Raw genomic sequence first — 21,749 nt, forward strand, 5'->3', positions numbered from 1 at the left:
AAAATTAAAATATAACAATTAATGTCTTAAAATCTACATCTTTGTAATATTTATACCGTTTATCATAAAAATATGTACACAATGAATACGCTATAATATAATGTTATGTATTTGTCTGATAATTTAAATAAGTTACTTGACAGACAAAAACAAAACATAATTTATAATGCTGATGTCAATGCATGCGCGCTGACGATTAAGCTTATTAATTATAGACGTCAGAAATTCTAAGGGCAAAAGGTTCTCCTTATAGCTCAAGAAAGTGCTCATCGTCAAGCTGGACAGCCCTCTTCTGGGGCACTGGATCCATACCTTCTGGCGCTCCGGGCACATGCATATGTGATGCATGTGCCCGGAGCGCCAGAAGGTGGCAAATACTTAAACTAAATTATTTTTGTAACTATTAAAAACATAGTTTTTAGATTTATTGTTTACTAACAAAATATGGGTTAGGGAGATCGCAGACGGCACACTTTTAATTGTGTGATCGAGTCTGTGGCGCAAATACAGTTTGCATGGCCGCGCCATACCGACTGTAATAATAATATTATAATATTATATGACACAGGTAAATCAATTTCGCATCCAAAGCACAACAGATTGACTGTTCAGACTTATTTTAACTCGTGTGATACGAAAATAGTCCTTATGACGTTGCCATTAATGTTCTTTTAAACGTAAAATATTTCTGAACAAGCAACACACATAATATGTGCGCCGCAAACTCGATCACACAAAAAGTGTGCCGTCTGCGATCTCCCATAAAAGGCCTGAAATAAACGTGTTTTATTTTTTATAGCTAATGAAATAAAACTGAGTCGTAATTATTTTATTCATTTGTATTTCAGTACAATTTGTTAAAAATAGTAGCGGAAAGGAGATAGCTATATTAGAAGGGTTTACATATTATCAGTCCATGCGATGGAAAGCTACAACGAACTGGCGATGCACAGGTGGAAAAGCATGCAGATGTCGTTTCACGACGGACAACAGTATGAAAATAAAGTCTGGACAGACTTTCCCGCACCCACACCCGCCACCGAAATTTATCATCTACAAAGGAACATTTATGAAGATCTGATTTAACGCGTTTTCTTATAATCGTGAGATTTTAATGGAAATTATACGAGTTTTTAACATTCGTTATAGTTAAATTGTCAAATATGCATAATACCTCAATAAAGTTAGACCAAAATACGTTTGTAAGGTTGTATAAATTCGCACCAAGCTGAACGTCTGTTTAGAATGTGATAACGAAAGTTGCCCATAATAAATTCTCTAGTATGATTTTTTTTTTATTCAAGGTCAACGGTCAAAAAAAATGTTTTTCATGGTTAGTTTCATAAAAATACCTCAGATTAAAAAATGTGGGCCAAAAAATTTTGACGACCTCTGTGGCTCAGTGGTTGGGCGCGTGGTGAGCGCTCAAGCCAGGGGTATCGGATTCGAATCCCGCCGATGGAACAAAACGTGTTCAATGTTCCTGGGTCATGGATATATGTAAAATATGTGTATCATATAATAAAAATCTTAAATATATGTATTAAATTATATTTCCGTTGTCTGGTACCTGAAAGTGTAACACAAGTCCTTCAGGTACTTGGCACGGGGCCAGACTGACGTGGTGTGAATCGTCCATAGATATTATATTATTATAAAATTGTCTAATTAGTATTAATATTATTAATACTATTTTCATACAAGTCACCGTTTTTTGAAATGACTCGTAAAATGTATTTCTCACAATATGCACCTACACCAGTGTCAGATCCTTTAATATTATGAAATATAGTATTATTTATTTGCGAATTGCATCTTTTTTTTCAGTCTCTCATGGTTTTCAGTCTCTCGTCATGGGGAAACTCGTGACGCACGTGCCCTTGCCCATACAAAAGTGAAAAAAATTTTTCGTTTTTCAGCGCTGCTACTTTCACAGTGAACTCTCTACAAGGAACACATACACACAAAGTATTATCACTTATTTTTGTTACACACTATATACAAGAATTGCTCGTTTAAAGATATAAGATACTATAAATAACTTAATTGTCAAAACAACATTTGCCAGGTCAGCTAGTAACTTGTGCTTTGTTTAATTTCAGTGCAATGGATAAAGAATAATAATGGAAACCTGATAGGTATAATAAATGGGTTTACATACTGCGTGTCCATGCGGAATAAGAGCACGATCAACTGGCGCTGCACGTTCGGGAGCTCGTGTAGATGTCGCATCATCACGGACAAGGAGATGAACGTGAAGTCCGCGCTCGTCACCCCGCACCACCACGCCCCGCCGAGATACATCATCCACGAAGGAATATACATGAAGATCTGAATGTATACCCGAGGAGATTGATGCCTATGCAGTTGACGGACCTACGACGTTTGGTCGGCTGTCATTTCAATGTTAGCTGTTGTCGGTCGGATGAGTTTGACTTAACGCGACCAAATTACTTGGGTCCACCATCTGCTTAGGAATCAACTTCTCTAATAGTACGTTTATCAATTGTTTTATATTTTGGGTTTTGCCCCAATTTGTCATAAAATGTACAAATTATGCCTTTTTCTATAAAATGATCTTTAATGTAAGTTACAAAATATATGCCCTTTTATATTTTAATCAAGTGTATTTTTTAAAACTTATCTATATATTAATACGTGAGAGAAAAACTTTGTAACCCTTTTTACGAAAAATGGGGAAACGTAGGTGCATGAAATTTCGCACAGTTATAGTTTATATGGTGAGGGAGTGCATCGAGCTAATATTATTTTAAAATTATGCTTTTATCATATATATTTTTAACAAATAAAACGTTACACACACTACGACACTACTACTAGGAAAAATGACAGATTTTTGAGTGACAAGCCTATACATACGAATTATACTCTTTTATTTATGGTTGAAGTCTGTTGACAACAAGTTAACAAATTGAAAATGGATTATTGTTTTTTTTATTTAATTTTAGTTACTATTAGACAATGCTTAAACGGCCAGTCTGAGATCAGCTGAGTCCCAGAGACAAGAATTGAAAAAAACTATGATGAAGTCAATATTTTTTACAAAATATAGGTAGTAGTCCTAATGTCGTTGCAAGTAAGGCGATCTCTAGTACTAATTAATAATAATGAAAGACTTTGTTGTAAATAATATTTATTTTTAAGAAATGGGAAATGTTTTTATTTTACCCTCTCGTTTAAGAAACAGTTTTTGTTGTATTTTTAAAATAAATAACTCTCCTTTTTGCTTCACCGTAGACGGGTAAAAATAGCAAGGTTAGGAAAACTACCGTGTTGTGCAGTTTGTGAGAAAAAATTTGAATTATACAACGCCAAAACTCGTTTATCGCGCGGGATACGTACTTTCTTGGGATAAAAAGTATCCTATATCCTTTCCCGGGACTTAAAGTATATATATATATATATAAAACTCAAAGATGACCGACTGACATGGTGATCTATCAACGCACAGCCCAAACCACTGGACCGATCGGGCTGAAATTTGGCATGCAGGTAGATATTATGACGTAGGCATCCGCTAAGAAAGGATTTTGATCAATTCCACCTCCAAGGGGTTAAAATAGGGGATGAAAGTTTGTATATAATAATACTTCTTAACACGAGCGAAGCCGCGGGCAAAAGCTCGTCTCTATACCAAATTTCAGCCAAATTAGTTCAGTGGTTTGAGCGTGAAGAGGTGACAGACACACTTGGGGGGGGGGCCATGCTTCGGCACGAATGGGCCGGCTCGACCGGAGAAATACCATGTTCTCACAGAAAGCCGGCGTGAAACAGCGCTTGCGCTGTGTTTCGCCGAGTGAGTGAGTTTACCGGAGGCCCAATCCCCTACCCTATTCCTTTCCCTACCCTCCCCTATTCCCTTCCCTTCCCTTCCCTACCCTCCCCTATTACCCTATTCCATCTTAAAAGGCCGGCAACGCACTTGCAACTCTTCTGATGCTGCGAGTGTCCATGGGCGACGGAAGTTGCTTTCTATCAGGTGACCCGTTTGCTCGTTTGCCCCCTTATTTCATTAAAAAAAAAAAACTTTCGCATTTATAATATTAATATACTATGGAAGTCTGGATTATGTCCTAGTTTATTTCCCATCGGTAACTATCATAATATTTTATGAATATGTAATGTATAATTTAACTCTTCTATATTTGATAACAATGTATAAGAACGTAAGTACACCAATATTTGTTTATTAATGTTATCAGTAATTTTCAGTTCAATTCGTCAAAAATACATCCGGTAAAGTCGTAGCCATCATTAACGGGTTCACATACTGCGTGACGAAACTGGGGAGGAGAACTACGAACTGGCGCTGCACCTTCGGCAGCAGGTGCAAGTGTCGTTTCACAACGGACAAGGCGTTGAACGTGAACTTCGGGAGGATAGCTCCACATGGTCACCCCCCGCCCAGCTTCGTCATTCACGAAGGAGTGTACATGAAAGTCTCGAGGAGCATGGAATGTACCGAACAGTCAGGTGGAAGGGGGATCCTCGGCATTTGATCGGATTATGTAAGTAATTCAATGATAGTTTAATTGTATACTCTAGTTTCTGTTACCTATGTTTGACATGACACGATCAAAATATTGTGTCTTGTCTCTTGTCTTGGTTACTTAATATATTCTAATGTTGATTATTATCAGCTAATAAACAAAACTAAATGCTAAATGAGTTTTTTTACGTAATGACATATGCAATTATTTAGGCCTGCTACAATTTTTTTCAGTAAGTTCATTTTTCATGATTTTAAATATAAAGACAGGCCCGTATCATTATCTTAAACCTGGGTTAATCCACGCAGGTCAGTAAACAGTTGTAAAGTGAATGGTTCTGTTTCGGTATCATTACCACTTTTACTTCTGAATGGTTTTAACCTGTAATATTTGTCTCTGAACTGGATTAAGAAATGTCAAAAACGAACGTCAAATTTGACTAACGGAATTGTTTTTTTTTTTTTTAGGAATTGAAATGGCTTAGCCATAATGAAAAAATGTTTTATTTCTGAGTAGATTTTAGGAAATACTTTCAGAATGTTAATATTAGCTACGGTGCCTACCACCGGTTCGGGAACTATCCCATCGGGAATCGTGCAACTGTCGTTTCACGACGGACGGCAAGCAGAACGTGACGTCCGCATGCGTCACCAAGCATCATCACCCACCACCGAAGTTCGTCATCCAAAAAGGGATATACATGACTCCGGAGTAATGAGGACATGAAGCACACAAAGAAGGTTGTGTTGTCATAGGACATTTGATTTTAGGCTTAGGAGTACTGTGCAGTTACTGCTAATTTTATACCAGAAGGAATAAGGATTTTTTGATGCTTTCGTAGACTTAACGTAACGTAATATTATTCCGAAAAAGTCCGAGATTTGACTCCATATTGTGCCACTGTGGTGGACAATTATTAGTGTGATATATTATAGACATCTCAACAAAGTCTTAATATATTTAAATTGAATGAAGTGGCGTTTTTTAAATAAATAAACAAAATGGCGTCAATTCTACACATCATGAGCACCAGTATGCTAGGTTAAATTTCGAAGCTTACCTTAAGTTATTTTGACATTTTAATGGACACCGATTTCCGATAGGCATCATTATTATAGAATATATTATAAATGGTTAGTGGACTCGAACCTAGGAATAAGAATCTGGTAATATTAGGAACTTACATTCTAATACTTAAGAATTTTTTTGTTGCAGTAAATTTCGTGATGACTAATTTGGGTACTGTGGCATTACAAAAAGACAAACATAAATTCTTTAAACACTACACGGGCGGGGGCAAAGTCAGATGGCGATGCGGAAAAAAACGTTCTGGATGCTTGGCAGCCATCACCACTTTCGAAAATACTGTTTTAAAAATTAAAGGAGAGCATAATCATGACTAATGCATGTTGTAAAGTAGGGCTCGATAAAAACGTAAAATCCTCCAAAAAATAACAAGATTTTTTCATAGTCATTATATTGAATACGAATTAAAATCTCTTTAGGGTCAATTTATCATAGTGCTGAGTCGAAGCGAAGCGAATTCCCAAAAATTGAACACAGAAAATTCAGCCTTACCTCCAGTGGAGCGTAATGCATACATTACCTCTGTGAGGTCCAGCGGTGGTCGGGCGCATTCACGCGAATTCGCGGGGATGCGTGCGCCTTTTTAAATTCTCAGAAGTAATAAAGTGCGTTAACGGTTTGGAGTTTGTAATGTTCAATTTCAATAATTCGCTTCGATGCGCTTCGAATCTGCAGTCTGCACTAGTGTAAATTGACCCAAGACGTAACCCACTCAAACACTAAAATTCAAACATTTTTAATGCGAAATGATGACTGTCTTAAATAAATATTGTGACAAAAACTAAGAAAACGGCGTTTAAGAACTTCGCTTTGTTTGTAAAGAAGCTAATATTAAAATAATTTGATTAATCGATGTATATTTGTTATTGTGTTAAAAAATAAGTAAGGTTTATTTGCATTAAATACTGAAAAATATATCAAGCCCCAGTTTAGGAGGTTATACATATTTTTCAGATTTTACATGCGATAAACGTGATGTATTGTTAGTTTTGAGCCGAAGTCTGATTCCGATTTTTATTTCAAGTGCAATGGATCAAGAATACTTCTGGTAAACTGGTTGCGGTCGCCAATGGCTACACATTCTTCAGACAGCGCGAGAAAAAAAAGACCAATCAAATTGTTTGGGTGTGTACGTTTGGACACAAATGCAAATGTCAATTTGTCGTTGATGAGAGAAACAACGTTATAGATGCAAGACTAGAGCCTCACCCACACGCCGCACCTAAGTTCGTTATTCACAACGGACTGTATCTTAAAATATAGGATAAGAGGGTTTAAATTCTTAATAGGGGTTAGTTCAGTATCACTTATAATTGAAGACGTGAAATGAAGAACACGATAACTAACATTTTGTAACATACGGACTTATTTTTTCCTTTATAATTTGTACAAATCTTGTAACTTATCTACTTCATCACCTGCCTAATTTATCTGGCTCTGCATAAAATGCACAGTTTCTTTTTTACAAATAATTTTTTTCGGCCTTAAAGAATCCATTTAAAATGCAAAAAAACGGCAAATTTTTTACTGTTTTTTATCGTGTTCTTCCACTCACGTCTTCAATTAAGATTCCTAATAACTAAATATAATCTAGCCTAACTACTAACACTACGCAATGTGGTAAATTATATAATGAATCTAGAATAATATTTTCAAGTTAAATGGTTCTTTCTCATCCATTTATTTATTTAAAAAGAAGAAAATACAATAAAAAAATTTAAGGGTTTTATCGACAGTTTATTGTAAAATAGTTTTAGCTACGTAGATGCTCTTCTCAAATCGCGGAATCCTGTCTATAGCGGTCATTGACTTCCTGTCAAAAAACTTGTTATTTTCTATACTTACAAACCGCGATTGACAATGCAGTGACAGATGTTTCTAGTATAAGGGTGATATCGTTTTTTGCATGCACTATGTGAAAACAGTATGAGCTATATCACTTCAAACTCATTAATAGTAGGAGACTTCTGTGACTCAGTTGCTGAGCGAGATGGTAGCTTAAGCGGGGCTCGCGGGTTCATATCCTGCAGACGGAACAAAAAGTATTTAATGTTCCTGAGTCTTGGATGTGTTGTATTAAATATAATATGTATATTGTATACTATAATAATAAAAATCTTAAATATCTATAGTTTAAAATAATTAAATATATTTCCGTTGTGTGGTACCCGTAACACAAGTCATTCAGGTGCTTAGTACGGGGCCGGACTGACGTGGTGTGAACCGTCAATAGATATATGAAGAGGTAGCCAAGACGTTTTCCGATTATACTGTAGTCTGTTTCTTTACAAGAATTCAATTTTATTTTTACGTTAACAGAATGCAGTACGAGTATTTTTCACAAAGCTCCTAGACTAGAAAGGTCAATGACCGCTGGTGTCACTTTAAATTGTCCTGACTATAGGTAGTAGGTTTTATTTAGAGTTACGTCATTAAAAGTAATGTATTTTTTGGATTTGTTTCAATTACACCATTCAAGATATTAAATTTTCTATCACTTAAATCACAATGTATAATTTATATTGTGATGTGAAAGTAAATATAATTTAGTATTTAACTACTAAGGTCAGGTTCACACGGCACAATCCTGCACGTTTCCTGCACGTTTTTTGCAGTACCTATACGTTTTAACGAATAAATAGTGGCAATGTGTATAGAACCATTCAAGCGTCGATTGTACTGCACAATTTGTTGCAGTACAATCGAAGTGTGAATGCAAAAAAAAAAGTGCAGCATTGGTGTGAATCAAGCTTAAAACTACAAAATATGCTAAAGCAATCTAGATTGGCATTTTATGTAATTGTAACTTTCAAGTGCAATGGATCAGGAACACTTCTGGTAAACTAGTTGCTGTCATCAATGGCTACACTTTCTTCAGGAAAAGAGAGAATAAGAAAACAAGTCAAACTGTTTGGGGATGTACGTTTGGAAACAAGTGCCGGTGTCAATTTGTCGTCGATGAGACAAATAACATTATAGACGCAAGACTAGAGCCTCACCCACACGCCGCGCCTAAGTTTGTTATTCACAATGGAATGTATTTAAAGGTTTAAAGCTACGAACAATAAAAACTAAGGAAAAGTAACTCCGTCAAAAACATGCTCCACAATACTTGCCAAAAAAGTGTACCTTAGGTACACATTTCAATAGATTTGCAATATTTAGGTGACCTTGAGCGGTACTAGGCTGACGTTACATGACAGATCAAAAGGAACCAAAACGGTAATAGTATGGGAGTTACCTACGATTGCTGAGTTTTTATTATTCGTAGGCTTAAAGGTTAAAGGTTTAACGACACTTTCTTTTAAAAATAGTAATCATTTTGAGCTACGCATAATTATATTAGTGGGTTATATTAAAGGTTTCCTCGTTAAAAGATAACAATGTTTTTTTTTGCTTTGTTTCAATTACTGCCATTCAAGGGGTTTATTGGCTATCACTTATAATCCAGGATTTTGTATTGTAATTTGTAAATAAATATAATTTAGCCTAACTGCTAAGACTTCAATAGGGTTTAATGTAATTTTAATTTTCTAGTGCAATGGGTCACGAACACTTCTGGTAAACTAGTCGCTGTCATCAATGGCTATACATTTTTCAAGAAAAGAAAGAATAAGAAAACAAGTCGAACTATTTGGGGGTGTACGTTTGGAAACAGTTGCAGGTGTCAATTCGTTGTTAATAAAATAAATAACATTATAGACGCAAGACTGGAGCATGCACACGACGCACCCAAGTTTATTATTCACAACGGATTTTATATTAAACCTGTAGCGTACAAGAGAAGACTTGGAGATTGCTTATTTAAACAACTCAGTACAAAATAATGAATTTATTCTGCACTACTAAGCAACTACGATACAGGAGATCACAAAGGACGATGGAACGATGTTAGCGATTGTAGGACTAATAGAAGTCGGGCAAATCAAGCTTGTTCAATCAATCCCTCCTGCAGTCTTCGATGACGTAGCTGATGACGTAAATATTCAAAATTCAAAGCCTTTTATTCAAACAATTTATTTTCCTCAATTTATAAGATTCTAAACACTTGTAAGATATTTTGCTAAAGAACATTCATGATTCAAAGTCTGATTGTCATTTTTGTTTCAAGTGCATTGGGTTAAGAACACTGCTGGTAAACTTGTCGGTATCTTCAAAGGCTACACATTCTACAGGAAACGAGAGAATAAAAAAACAAGTCATTTTGTTTGGTTATGCACGTATGGGAGCAGATGCAAGTGTAAATTCGTTGTTGATGGGAAAAACAACATAATAGACGGAATACTGGAGCATGCACACGCCGCACCTAATTTTGTTATACACAACGGAGTGTATATTAAAACATAAGTCATAAAGTCTAAAGTTTTATATAATAGTGTAATGATTTCTTAAGTTTACGCGAGTATCACTCATGATATTATAAGGTTGAAACAGCAGCTGATACGTCGGGATTAATAAAAGTGCTCCGCGACAAAATCCTTAAGTGTTTCAACCTTATAAAGGCCCTTAGTATTTATTTATTTATTGATTCACTAACAGAATCATATATAATAAAATGCAAAATAATACAGCTGAGTTTTTTTAATGGATGAATGTGTCCGAATGAAAGGTGAAATACGGTACAATATGAACAGTACTATGATCTTTGTAATTTTTAATGGTCCCATTTGTTTGTAAATATTGATGGATTTATTTAACGACAGACTACATATTATTTTCAAGTATTTTATTCAAACAATTAATTTGCCGCAATTTGTTATTAAGATTCTAGTAACGTCTTGTAAGATATTTTGCTAACGAATGGTGCAATTCAATGTCTGATTGTGTTTTTTATTTTAAGTGCAATGGGTTAAAAAAACTTCTGGTAAACTTATCGGTATCATCAATGGCTACACGTTCTTCCGGAAACGACATCATATAAGAACAGGCCATTCCGTTTGGATATGCACTTATGGGTACAGTTGCAAGTGTCAATTCACTATTGATGAGAGAAACAACGTCATCAACGTAAGGTCGGGTCCTCACCATCATCCCCCGCCGCAGTTTGTTGTTCACAATGGCGTGTACCATAAAGTCAGAGGCTGGGCTGAAGAGCACTAACAGACTAAGTGACAGAAACACGACATAGAAAATGTTTAAATCGATACTACTACTACGACAAGCATGCGTGTGAATAATATACGTCATCTTCTATCAGTTGCATAGCGCTATGAGCAGTAGCCTCGTAAAGTTTGTGTAAATGTGTAAGTAAAATCGAAAGTATTGTATTCATTTATTCTATGATGCAATTCATTTTGTTATTAAACTGATTCAAAATTAAATCTATGGTTTTTAACAATACTGTGTGATGTGTCTATATTGCACGTTGTGCGCTTATAAACTAGAATTATACAATGCTATTTATTAAGAATATAGTAATAAAACATAACATTACTGACTTTTATATTTAGTTTATTAACGTACTCAAAAGCTAAATCACTACTCAGTCATTCATAATCGCAACACACAAGATATAATTTTTACAACCCACGACTCTAGCTAACTTTTTTATAGTCAAGTGGGTGAGGACGAAGTCAGGCAAAACCATGGCTGTGCTGGGTGAGCATACGTTCTACGAGCTGAACCGCCACGGCGCGCAGACGACCTGGTGCTGCTCCACCTTCTCCTGTACCTGCAGCTTCACCGTCAACAGGGACACCATCGTGCGCATGCCCGCTGTCCACCAACACCCGCCACCGAAGTTCCTCATCAAAGATGGTGTCATCCTCAACATATTCAAGAACTTGTGACATTTGCTACGATGAATGTTTCCCGTACAAAATATAATGGAAAACGCACATTTTGCTACAAGAAACCCACGTCTTCTTCGTGGTATATGTTTTTATAAAATTGAATATTCACATCCCCTTTAAAATGTACTAGACGTTCTGCGCGGCTTCGTCCGCGTATATTAGATATTTCACAGACAAATTAGTCCACAAAAATAGCCTATTTACGTGGTCTAATTCTTATCTGTGCCAAATAACAGAAAAATTGCTCCAATAGTTCGTGAGAGAAGACCTTTTAAATAATTTCCCCCGTTTTTCCACATTTTCTTCTATTTCTTCGCTTATATTAGTCTTAGCGTGATAAAATATAGCCAATAGCCTTCCTCGATTAATAACGCTGAAAGTTTTTTTTTTAAATCGGAACAATTATAGTTCCTGAGATTAGCGCGTTCAAATAAGCCCTTCCAAATAATTTCCCCCCGTTTTTTTATATTTTTCTCTATTTTTTCGCTCCTATTAGTCTTTAGCGTGATAAAATATAGCCTATAGCTTTCCTCGATAAATGAGCTATCTAACACTGAAAGAATTTTTCAAATCGGACCAGTAGTTCCTGAGATTAGCACGTTCAAATAAACAAACAAACTCCTCCGCTTTATAATATTATAAAGTATAGATTAATGAATATGATGATTGAAATTTCTCAATCTTACATTATGAGCTATATATACATCGCTTTTGGATAGCCCTTATTCGCATGAATATGATCTAGTCAACGCCAATTAAATCTGAGAAAATTAATGAAGTATTGCTGGATGCATATTATTATTTTAATATTTTTTTAAATGAGGTTTGAGAAGGATTTATTTGGCGTAACATTATTATACTACTGTGAATATTCTCTACGCTCTATGTAAGACTATAGGGGGGACGGATAAGGAGGACATTGGTAAGCTGAAAAAGCTGTCTCTCAAGTAAAAGTGTACAAGCTATTTATAAATAAAAAGGAGAAGAAACTTTCTCCCGTTCTCATTTTAGCCAAGCACCAAGACATCATTGTGAATTAAGTATTACATTAATTACTGTCAAATTATATATATATATATATATATATATATATATATATATATATATATATATATATATATATATATATATATATATATATATATATATATATATATATATATATATTACGTTATCATAAAAACTGAAAAATTGTAAAAAAATGTGGCGTAAAAGGTTTTTAATTAATATTGTGGCTTTAAATTGATTTTGAAGGTAGGTATTCCTTACCGAAATAGCATTTTGGTTACCATTTAATAATTAATACTTATTTTTGTCGTGATTTTATTGATATTTAAGTACATTATTAGATTAGAGTATTTTGTGTTCTTGTAGATGTGCCAAACTATTATATTTCTCGTCATTAATATTATGTAAGTGTGCCGTCATATAAAGAAGTAAAATTTTTAACAAGCCATATATTGAGTAAATATAACTATTACTATAAATTTATGTAGAAATAAATAATACATTACATAAATATTTGTAATTATCTTTTTACCTTATACGTCTCTTTAATGGCATTGTGCAATAGTCGTAAGCATTTCAAATCGAACAGTATCATCAACAAACATTCCATTCCAGTTGAATGGGTGACGAACAAAGTGGGGAAGCTGATGGCTATAGTCGACGGTTTCACGTACTACCAGAATAAGGAAACCCTCAGCACCACTGTGTGGCGGTGCACTAAAGGCAGCTCCTGCAAAAGCCGTTTCACCACAGACAAGAACAGAAAGATCGTGAGAATGAGCAAGTCACCCCACTTCCACCCGGCGCCACATTTCATCATATACAATGGTATGCTTATCAAGGTTTAGAACATCGCAAGTGACGGTGGAGATAATATACTCACAGTTCAGAGTATAATAAGGTCTTAAGGTCTAATAGACAAGAAGAAGCTCTGAACAGAGGGCCTCTAGACAAGCGGCAAGCGATTATCGTAAACCCTAACGCCAACGCCACAAAATGTATGGGATTTGACATTAGTATTCGCTGGCGAAGCGATGACTCATGTCAAATCGCATACATTTTGTTAGCGTTTACGATAATCGCTTGCCACTTGTCTACTAGGACAGTTGCCCCAAATGTTAGCTCACCGTCCCCTGGTATAGATTAGATAGATGGTATAGGAATGCTCTTAAAAGGGGGGAATTAGTATCTTCGAAGAAAGGGAATCTGTCTCCTCTTACGTAGTGTAAAGTTGCGTTATTAAAAGATTTCATGTTATGTCACCAATTAATTGATATAAAAGTTAAATTAGACTATATTACTATCTAAACAGCGCTTGCTTCGTTTTCTATATAAAACATAACGCTTATTTGACATTCCAATTAAAAAAACGCAATGAAAAAAAAGAAATTTATATGTATAAAATATGTTACTGTACTTTTTTTTCACAAAACTTGTTAGATCTTTCGTTGGTGAAAATATTGTCACGCATTTTCTATACAATGAGTACATAAATGAGATATGAGATTTAACTAAGGGGGCGTCCACAAATTACGTGTGGTGTTTAAGGGGGGACGGGGTCGAGTCAAATCTCATTATCAAAAAATTACCACAACATGTTCAGGTTGTTCAATATACTAGGGCTTGCTTCGTTCGCCCTGATAATTAAGGGTTGCTTCTTCGTGCCGTTGGTGCGCTAGTCCTACTCACTTTTGGCTGACTTTTTTTATTCTATGTACAATTCCACCGATATCCTGCTCTGACAAAAAAAAATAGTCACGTTAGTTATACATCTACTGACTGTCAAACAATCCAACGCGTTTACGTAAGAAACCCACATTGTGAAAAATCTCACGTGAGATTGGGGGTGGGTTACCTCCGGGTTGAATAAAATCTCACGAAATCTTACCAGGGGATCAGGGGGTCAGAAAGTCTAAATAAAACACCTCACGTAATTTGTGGACGCAACCTTAGGCTCGATTTATATGCGTATAATTGTATGTAAATGACAGCACCGCGCCTCTTTTTACATAAATCATTACATAAGTACGATAAAACTAGCCTTACATACTATTGCTTGTGATTTCGCGGTGTGCCAAGCCGATCATTTGCGCGGGCGCATATAAATCCAGCCTTAACCGGGTCTTGAAGGTTAAGGTGAAGTTAGCACTAAAGACTCGAGTATGTATTATAATCGACTTGAATACTTTACCAAAGAACATTGTGTGTAAACACACGTCATAGTGGTCATATATTTTTATATTTGCAAAACAAATTTGTTTTACGCGACCATTTTTTTCATGATTATGATATTTATTTGTTTACACAATTTTTGTGAGTTCAAATCATACGAGGAAAAATACTTAAATGAAACTAGTCAAGAAGTTTTAAAGTATTTAAGTTAACATTCAGCTTTGTTTGAAGTACCAAAAAAGTCATTTAAACATAATGTATTAATTAAGTGTTAGTAATAGTGATTAATTAAATAGGAACATTATTGTACATTGTAAAATAAAATTATTTACTGAGTGATATTCACGAATTTTTATTTAAGTTTTTATGAAACTTATTTTGAATTTTTCCTTTCTGCCCTCCCCACTACGAATATTATTATTCGTTGCCTCCCCTATACAAAAAAATAAATATTTAGTTTTTCAATTTAATAATTTTTTGTATGTTTTATCATTGCCAGTATCTTCCATGAAATTGAAGGTGGTGAAGACCTTAAAGGGGAACGCGGCAGCTGTGTGGGACGGTCAAACCTACTACAGGTTTCGAGAGTATTCTTCAACTATGGAATGGCGCTGCTCCTCCGGAAAGCGCTGCAGTGCTCGCTTCATAACCAACAAGAACCTTTCAGTGACCAAAACGAATCTCGTACATAACCACGAACCCCCTAAGTTCGCTGTTTATGACGGAATCCTTATGAAGTTTAGAACTAATTAACTCTAGAAAGATAGGACAAAGAGCAGTCACATACATCGTGCTATGTTGATCTATTTTCCTTTGTTCTAAACCTGGTCAGGATAAATTATTTGAAGTAACCAGTGGACATAATATCCAAATGCGTGATCTGTCGTGCGTGGTCTCTTCGGGTTATTTGAGGAAATTTTGACATTTGAATTAATATGACATTAATGTTGCCCTTATTTTTGTCAACAAATTGTAATGAAAGATGTTTTAACCTGACAGGGCTAATTTGAATGCCTTTAACCACAGACATAGATCATGATGGATACCGCATGTGTATGTACTTAGCGTGGCATATCGCGCTCCCAAACGACGAGCAATGCTCGTCTTTCGAAAGTCTGTTCTTTAGTCTGCTATCAGAATCGGACGTCAATTGGAATTTTAAAAATGCCTAAATGCCTAAAATAGCCGTATTGGGCTGTAGAAATTAAAATTGAAACGTTTTAACTTAGCATATTAAACCATTTCACATTATAATATGTTCTTTAGTTTTATTTACAATAACTAATAAAATATTTCATTTTTCATATTATTGTATCAATCTTTAATAACATATATTTCATTCTACAGTTACCTGGGTGAAAAACACTAAGGGGAAGATAATTGCTTTACTAAATGAATACATCTTCTGTAACAATAAGGAGACGCACGCAAATATTTACTGGCGCTGCTCATCAAAGATGTGTAAAAGTCGCTTTAGAACCAACATGCAGTCTACACTATCTCACCTAGTCATAGAACACAACCATGATCCTCCAAAATACTTCATCCATGATGGAATCCTAATAAGGTTGTAAATAAAACGTTTTAATATTTTCTACTAGCTTTTACCCGCAATTCTGTCCACGTTAACACATAATGACGAAAATGAATAATTTTTCCTGTTTTCATCATTTTCCACTGATTCTTCGCTCCTGTCGCAGCGTGATGTTACAGTCATAACCTTAGGCCTTTCTCATATGGAGTTTACATATTATATGATGCACAAAAACCCGGAATTTGGGTTTTTGTGACCACTGTTCCTGAGAAAAAAGCGCCCAAACAAGCAAACAGATGTTATTTTTCTTACATCGTGCTGTTCTTCAAAACGTTTTAGAACAGCCCCCTTAGACAAAGTATCTTTCTAGTATGCGGTTTGTCATAAGTCATCGCTAAATGACATTTCGCTTTCGAAGACTAATGTCAAATCCCATACATTTTGATAACGAATTTCGTCATCGTTTTTAACAAAAGGTACTTTGGCTACGGCCTCAGGCTTTGTTTCTAGTGTGTGATTTTTTTACAACAACGTACCTTTATCATTTAATATAGGTTATCTTGTTCCACAGTTAAACTAGTCAAGAACACTAAAGGGAATGTGCTGGCTGTGCTAAACGGCCACACTTTTTTTAAATATAGATCGACGCACACAACAACGGAGTGGCGCTGCTCTTCCGGAAGAAATTGCAAAAGTCGTTTCATAGTCGAGGAGGACTCTACGGTGCAACGCGTAACTCATAACCACAACCACAAACATCCAAGGTTTATTATTAATGACGATGACATACTTGTACGACTTAAGTATTAGGGGAAAACTACCCAACCGTTGGCAGTTGTACTATTCTTGGCAGCTAAGATTCATGGAAAACTAGGAATGCTAATAATATTATTTTCTGTAATGTGAACTCTTGAAGTGTAAATAATAAATTTGATGCTTGATATATTTCAATATCAGCTGCGCAGGTTCCTGTAACTTATTCTTATCGGATAATCTAAACTATGACAGTTGTAGAATGCTACTTGCAGTCCAATCAAGTCCCTACTATGAAACTGGCAAGGGGCTACCTATGCAGCAGAATCAGTTACTTAGGGCCTGTTTCACCACTTTCTAATAAAGTGCCTAATAGGCTATTCAAAACTTTTTTGACAGATTATTATTACTTCTATCTATCTGTCTGTCAAGTTAATTGGTGGATAGCCTTATCAGGAAGTGGTGAAATAGGCCCTTAATGTTGTAATATTTCATGACACAATAAAGACACGATTCTGAACATTTTTTTATAACGTAAATTACATTATTTCTAGTTTTATTCCTATTTTAAATTATCAATTTTGCTTCACAGTAACGTGGGTAAAGAACAATAAAGGTGGCGTAACTGCTGTATTAAACGGTAATACATTCTATAGTAATAAAAAAACCCATAAAAATACTTACTGGCGCTGCTCGGCAAGAAACTGTAGAGGACGTATAGTCACGGACAGGAACAATAGAGTAACACGCCTATTTGAGCAACACAACCACATTCCTCCTGAATATGTCATTCGTGAAGGAGCCCTAATAAGGTTTTGAGCGTCCATTGATATCAATACTAGAGCTTATTTAATTATTATATTTTTTGGTATACTTCTAATTTTTTTTAACTAATAAAATGTTAAAAATAAAAAATATCCTTTTTATGTTTTTTTTTCTTTAACCCCCGACTAAAAGAGGGGTTTTATAAGTTTGACGTGTCTCGTTGTCCAAATGTATGTGCGTGTGTGTGGATGATCGAGAGTATTCCTAGCAATAACTAGTTTATCACCATCAGCCTGCTCGGTGCTGGAAATTTTAGGTTTATCTATTTAAAGAAAGGTTGTAAGCATCTTCTAGTGATTTGATCTACTCAATATCACAGTATAGCAATATATTAGTCCCTACAGTAACGAAACGCCTTTGATGTCGCACGATGCCGCCACCGTTATAGGCACCGTTCCGTGGCAACCCTGGCATATCTGCATGCCAGGGTTGCCACGGAACGGGAAATAAAATAAAAGTAAAATATTGTGCTCGTAATGCAAATGTTATCATTTAATCTGTTTAAGCAGCGTGTTATATTTACATATTATATCGTACTGCCAGATATTTACGTGAAACTTTATCTTTAGATGATTTTAGTTCTCTATTTAAAAATTTTACTAACCCATCAAGCCCCATACGCTCACTGGTGAGCGAGACACAATAGAATAACAATAGATTTCCAAGGATCCACGAATCACCACGAATCGAAGGATTAATTTCGGAAATTTCTAATAAGTATATACTCGTAAAATATCCAATAATTAATCACACGTCAGGTGTAACAGAAGCACTTCAAAACTCTTATTACGTGCGCGGTAAGAGCGGTCCAAAGGACAAAATGTTACACTTGGTGTGTGTACCTAGCTAGGTAAGCTACTAATTACTAATTAGTATGTACTTAACAGGGTATTTGACAGATTTTTAAATTATTCTATATTGTTTCTCTCCTTGTTACACTTCTTACAACGTAAACAATAAAACAGAGATGCAAATAAATGCCGCCAAGGCCAACACAATAATATTAGTTTAAACTGTGAGCTAATATTTATGAAAATTTAAATCCTTTTTGTTTTTTAATCAGATTTACATCCGTACACTGAACATTTATTATAATATCCCATTGTTTATAGGATAAATTATCGTTTTACAACATAAAATTCGTAGACAATGCGCCAACGTCACCCCTGTGCGCGCAGGTATACAAACTCCGCGAGTTTGTATACGCGGGCCCGCGCCGCCCGCTTCCCCGCGGGTACCCCTCCGTTGCTCTGCGCAAGTACATTCGTTTCACTACTGTAGGGACATGTCATATTGCTATACTGTGTCAATATTTTGTATTCTGACAGGTCCACTTGCGCAGATCCAGGTTAAAGTTAATACCGGGTTAACTTGGGTGACGAACGTTAAAGGGAAGGTGACGGCTTTATTGAAAGGTCACACCTTCTACAACAACAAGGAGACACGTTCGACTATAGAATGGCGCTGCTCCTATGGCAGAAGCTGTAAAGGCCGGTTCATCACTGACAAGGACTACACAGTGACTCGCATAGTCGACGAACATAACCACAATCCTCCGAAATATATTATACGTGACGGAGTCCTGATAAAAATTTGATTCCATATTCATTTTGCATTTGTTGTATTCTCGTTAATAAAAATAAATAAATAGCTAGTATAATTTACAGAAAACACATAATTAAACCTTTTTTAATGAATATAGTGCTGTTAGTAGAAACAAATTCTTCTATTAATTCGTACGTGCAAAGTTTCTTATTAAAATGTTTGTAAATTGTTTTAATTTTACTCCTATGTTCTGCACTTTAAAATATAATATTAATAATAAGCTGTTTAGATTTTGTGATTTATTCAAATTTTAACAACTTTGTTTTGTTCCGCAGTCACCTGGGTGAGGAATAACAAGGGGTATCTCGTAGCCGTGTTGGACGGTTATATTTTCAACAAGAAAGAAACAACACAGAAGTCAATAATATGGCGATGCTCGCGAAGGGGGGACTGTAGGGGGCGCTTCATCACGAACAGGAACATGGAAGTGACGCGTATCATCAATGAACACAACCACCTGTCCCCTGTGTTCGTTATACACAACGGAATTCTTATACGCAGTAAGAGGAGAGTAGGGAAAACCCGAAGGCTATATTAAGCCTCATTCGTTTTTGACGTGAATGGCAGTGCTAGTTCTAATTTCGTTGACGCACCAAAATATTATAGTTGTTCGATTTTAAGTTGTCTCCTTGCTTTTTAAGGTTTCGTACCCAAAGGGTAAAAACGGGACCATATTATTGAGACTTCGATGTCTGTCCGTCTGTCTGTGTGTCTCCAGGCTGTATCTCAATAACCACTATACGTCACAAAATCTGTGAAAATTTCAGAAGTCTTCTGAAATTTTCACAGATATTGTATTTCTGTTGCCGCTATAACAACAAATACTAAAAATAAAATAAATATTTAGGGGGATACAAGAAACGTGATTTTTTGGCCTTTGTTGCTCGATATCGATAATGGTAAATAAAAATTGTTGGTCTATTTTTGCTCTATAGCGGTACGGAATCCTTTATGCGCGAGTCCGACTCGCACTTGGCGGATTATTTGTCATCGTGTGTGGGGTATTTTTTAAATTAATCATAATGTTTTCAATTGGATTTTTTATCAACTACTATTTTGTGATTCCTTTCCATATCTATTATACTATATTTGGGTTTGGCAAATAATTGCTTAAATATTTTTTTTAAATATTTTCGAAGTGAGACAGCACAAAGCGTTACTTCCATAGTATTGGAGTACCGTGTGGATGGTTCTGCTGCCGCGTAGTATTTGACGTTACTTTTCTCGTGCTGCAGCTTCACCTAGTGCGGTCTTACCTTATTTTTAACTTTGGAATTGTATCATTCAATTAAGTTAGGCATCATAATATTATAATACGTTTCACTTAAATAGAAATAAATGCTAGTTTTTGAGTTCCAAATCCTTTGTTTTCTCCGTCAAACATTCATCTCGCCCAATCAATTTCTGAGTTAGAATCTCCTTTTTAAACAGTGAAGTTACTCTCTTATCATAATATCTCTCTTACTGTTACTGTTGTGCAATTCGTGTTGTTTGCTGGCTAAACTTATTTTAATAAACGTATATACAAAATACATGCACCGATTTAGGCCGTCAAATATGGTAGTAGTTAATTATTTGAACACCTCCTTCGTGGGTATCGCAGACACAATAGATTTTCAATTATTGTTATGCGACAGCCGGCTGCCGCTTGGGGATTGATGGGTTAATACTATTTTTGAAACATTTGTGGACAGTTTATTAAACCAATATTTTTATTTCAGTTAAAATTGTAATGAACAGGGCGGGCAAGGAAATAGCTCTGCTGAACGGTTACACGTACTACTTGGCCAAGATAAGCTCGCACACTCTAGCTTGGAGGTGCACTAGGGGGAAGGTCTGCAAGTCCCGGTTCATATCGACTAAGGATTTGGCTATTGTGAGGTCACAAATAGCACACGAACACTATCCGTCAGCTTATTACTTAGATAATAGCAAAAGATATTATAAATTATAAAAAATATTGTGTTCATAAAATATGTACTAAGTACGTCGTACTTACTTCATATTTGTTCCCGTTTTCGGGACGCATTAAACCCCACCGCTTACTGAGTTCGTACTGTTGGGAAAATAGGGGGAGAATAGTTACATAAAAAGTGCTTAGTTTTTTAAATTATTTATTTCATGCAAATGTTCCAAAACTTACGCGCCCTTTGCACTAAACCGTTCATTTTGATGGCAAAATGAAACTAAATGTTCTATAACCTTTACCCCTATTTTGCCAGATATTATGAAATTGCTCGCAACAAAGTATTTTTATGAGAAGATATTTGTAAAAAATATAGGCTATACTATCGAAACTACTAGTATGTATTAATAATTAATATGTATATAAATATGTATGTATATATGTATATATGTGTTGAAATTACCTCAATTTTTTGGAAACCTGCCCAGTTATTTTTTATTCAACTACAATAATTGTACCTACCTGAGTGAGTCTTATAGAAACGAGATAATAAATTT

The 21,749-nt window shown here is 35.4% G+C and overlaps 1 protein-coding gene across 22 annotated transcripts in view; it reads left to right on the plus strand.

Annotated features, from left to right (window-relative positions):
- The window catches only part of LOC121725403 (protein tramtrack, beta isoform-like), a 554,986-nt gene that overhangs the window by 326,437 nt on the left and 206,800 nt on the right, over positions 1 to 21,749 (plus strand). Inside the window, exon 5 of one of the 22 annotated variants that reach the window (XM_042112369.1) lies at positions 8,412 to 8,664. The exons of 19 other annotated variants lie outside the window; for them this stretch is intronic. In XM_042112369.1, coding sequence (XP_041968303.1) covers positions 8,412 to 8,650 — 239 coding nt within the window. In that variant the 3' untranslated portion in view covers positions 8,651 to 8,664. Of the gene's footprint in view, positions 1 to 4,233; positions 4,559 to 6,621; positions 6,876 to 8,411; positions 8,665 to 21,749 lie in introns of those variants that run through there. 2 more of the 22 variants (XM_042112368.1, XM_042112337.1) reach the window with 2 other exon arrangements.

The sequence above is a fragment of the Aricia agestis genome, chromosome 3 (assembly GCF_905147365.1).
Source record: "Aricia agestis chromosome 3, ilAriAges1.1, whole genome shotgun sequence".
Classification (NCBI taxonomy): domain Eukaryota; kingdom Metazoa; phylum Arthropoda; class Insecta; order Lepidoptera; family Lycaenidae; genus Aricia; species Aricia agestis.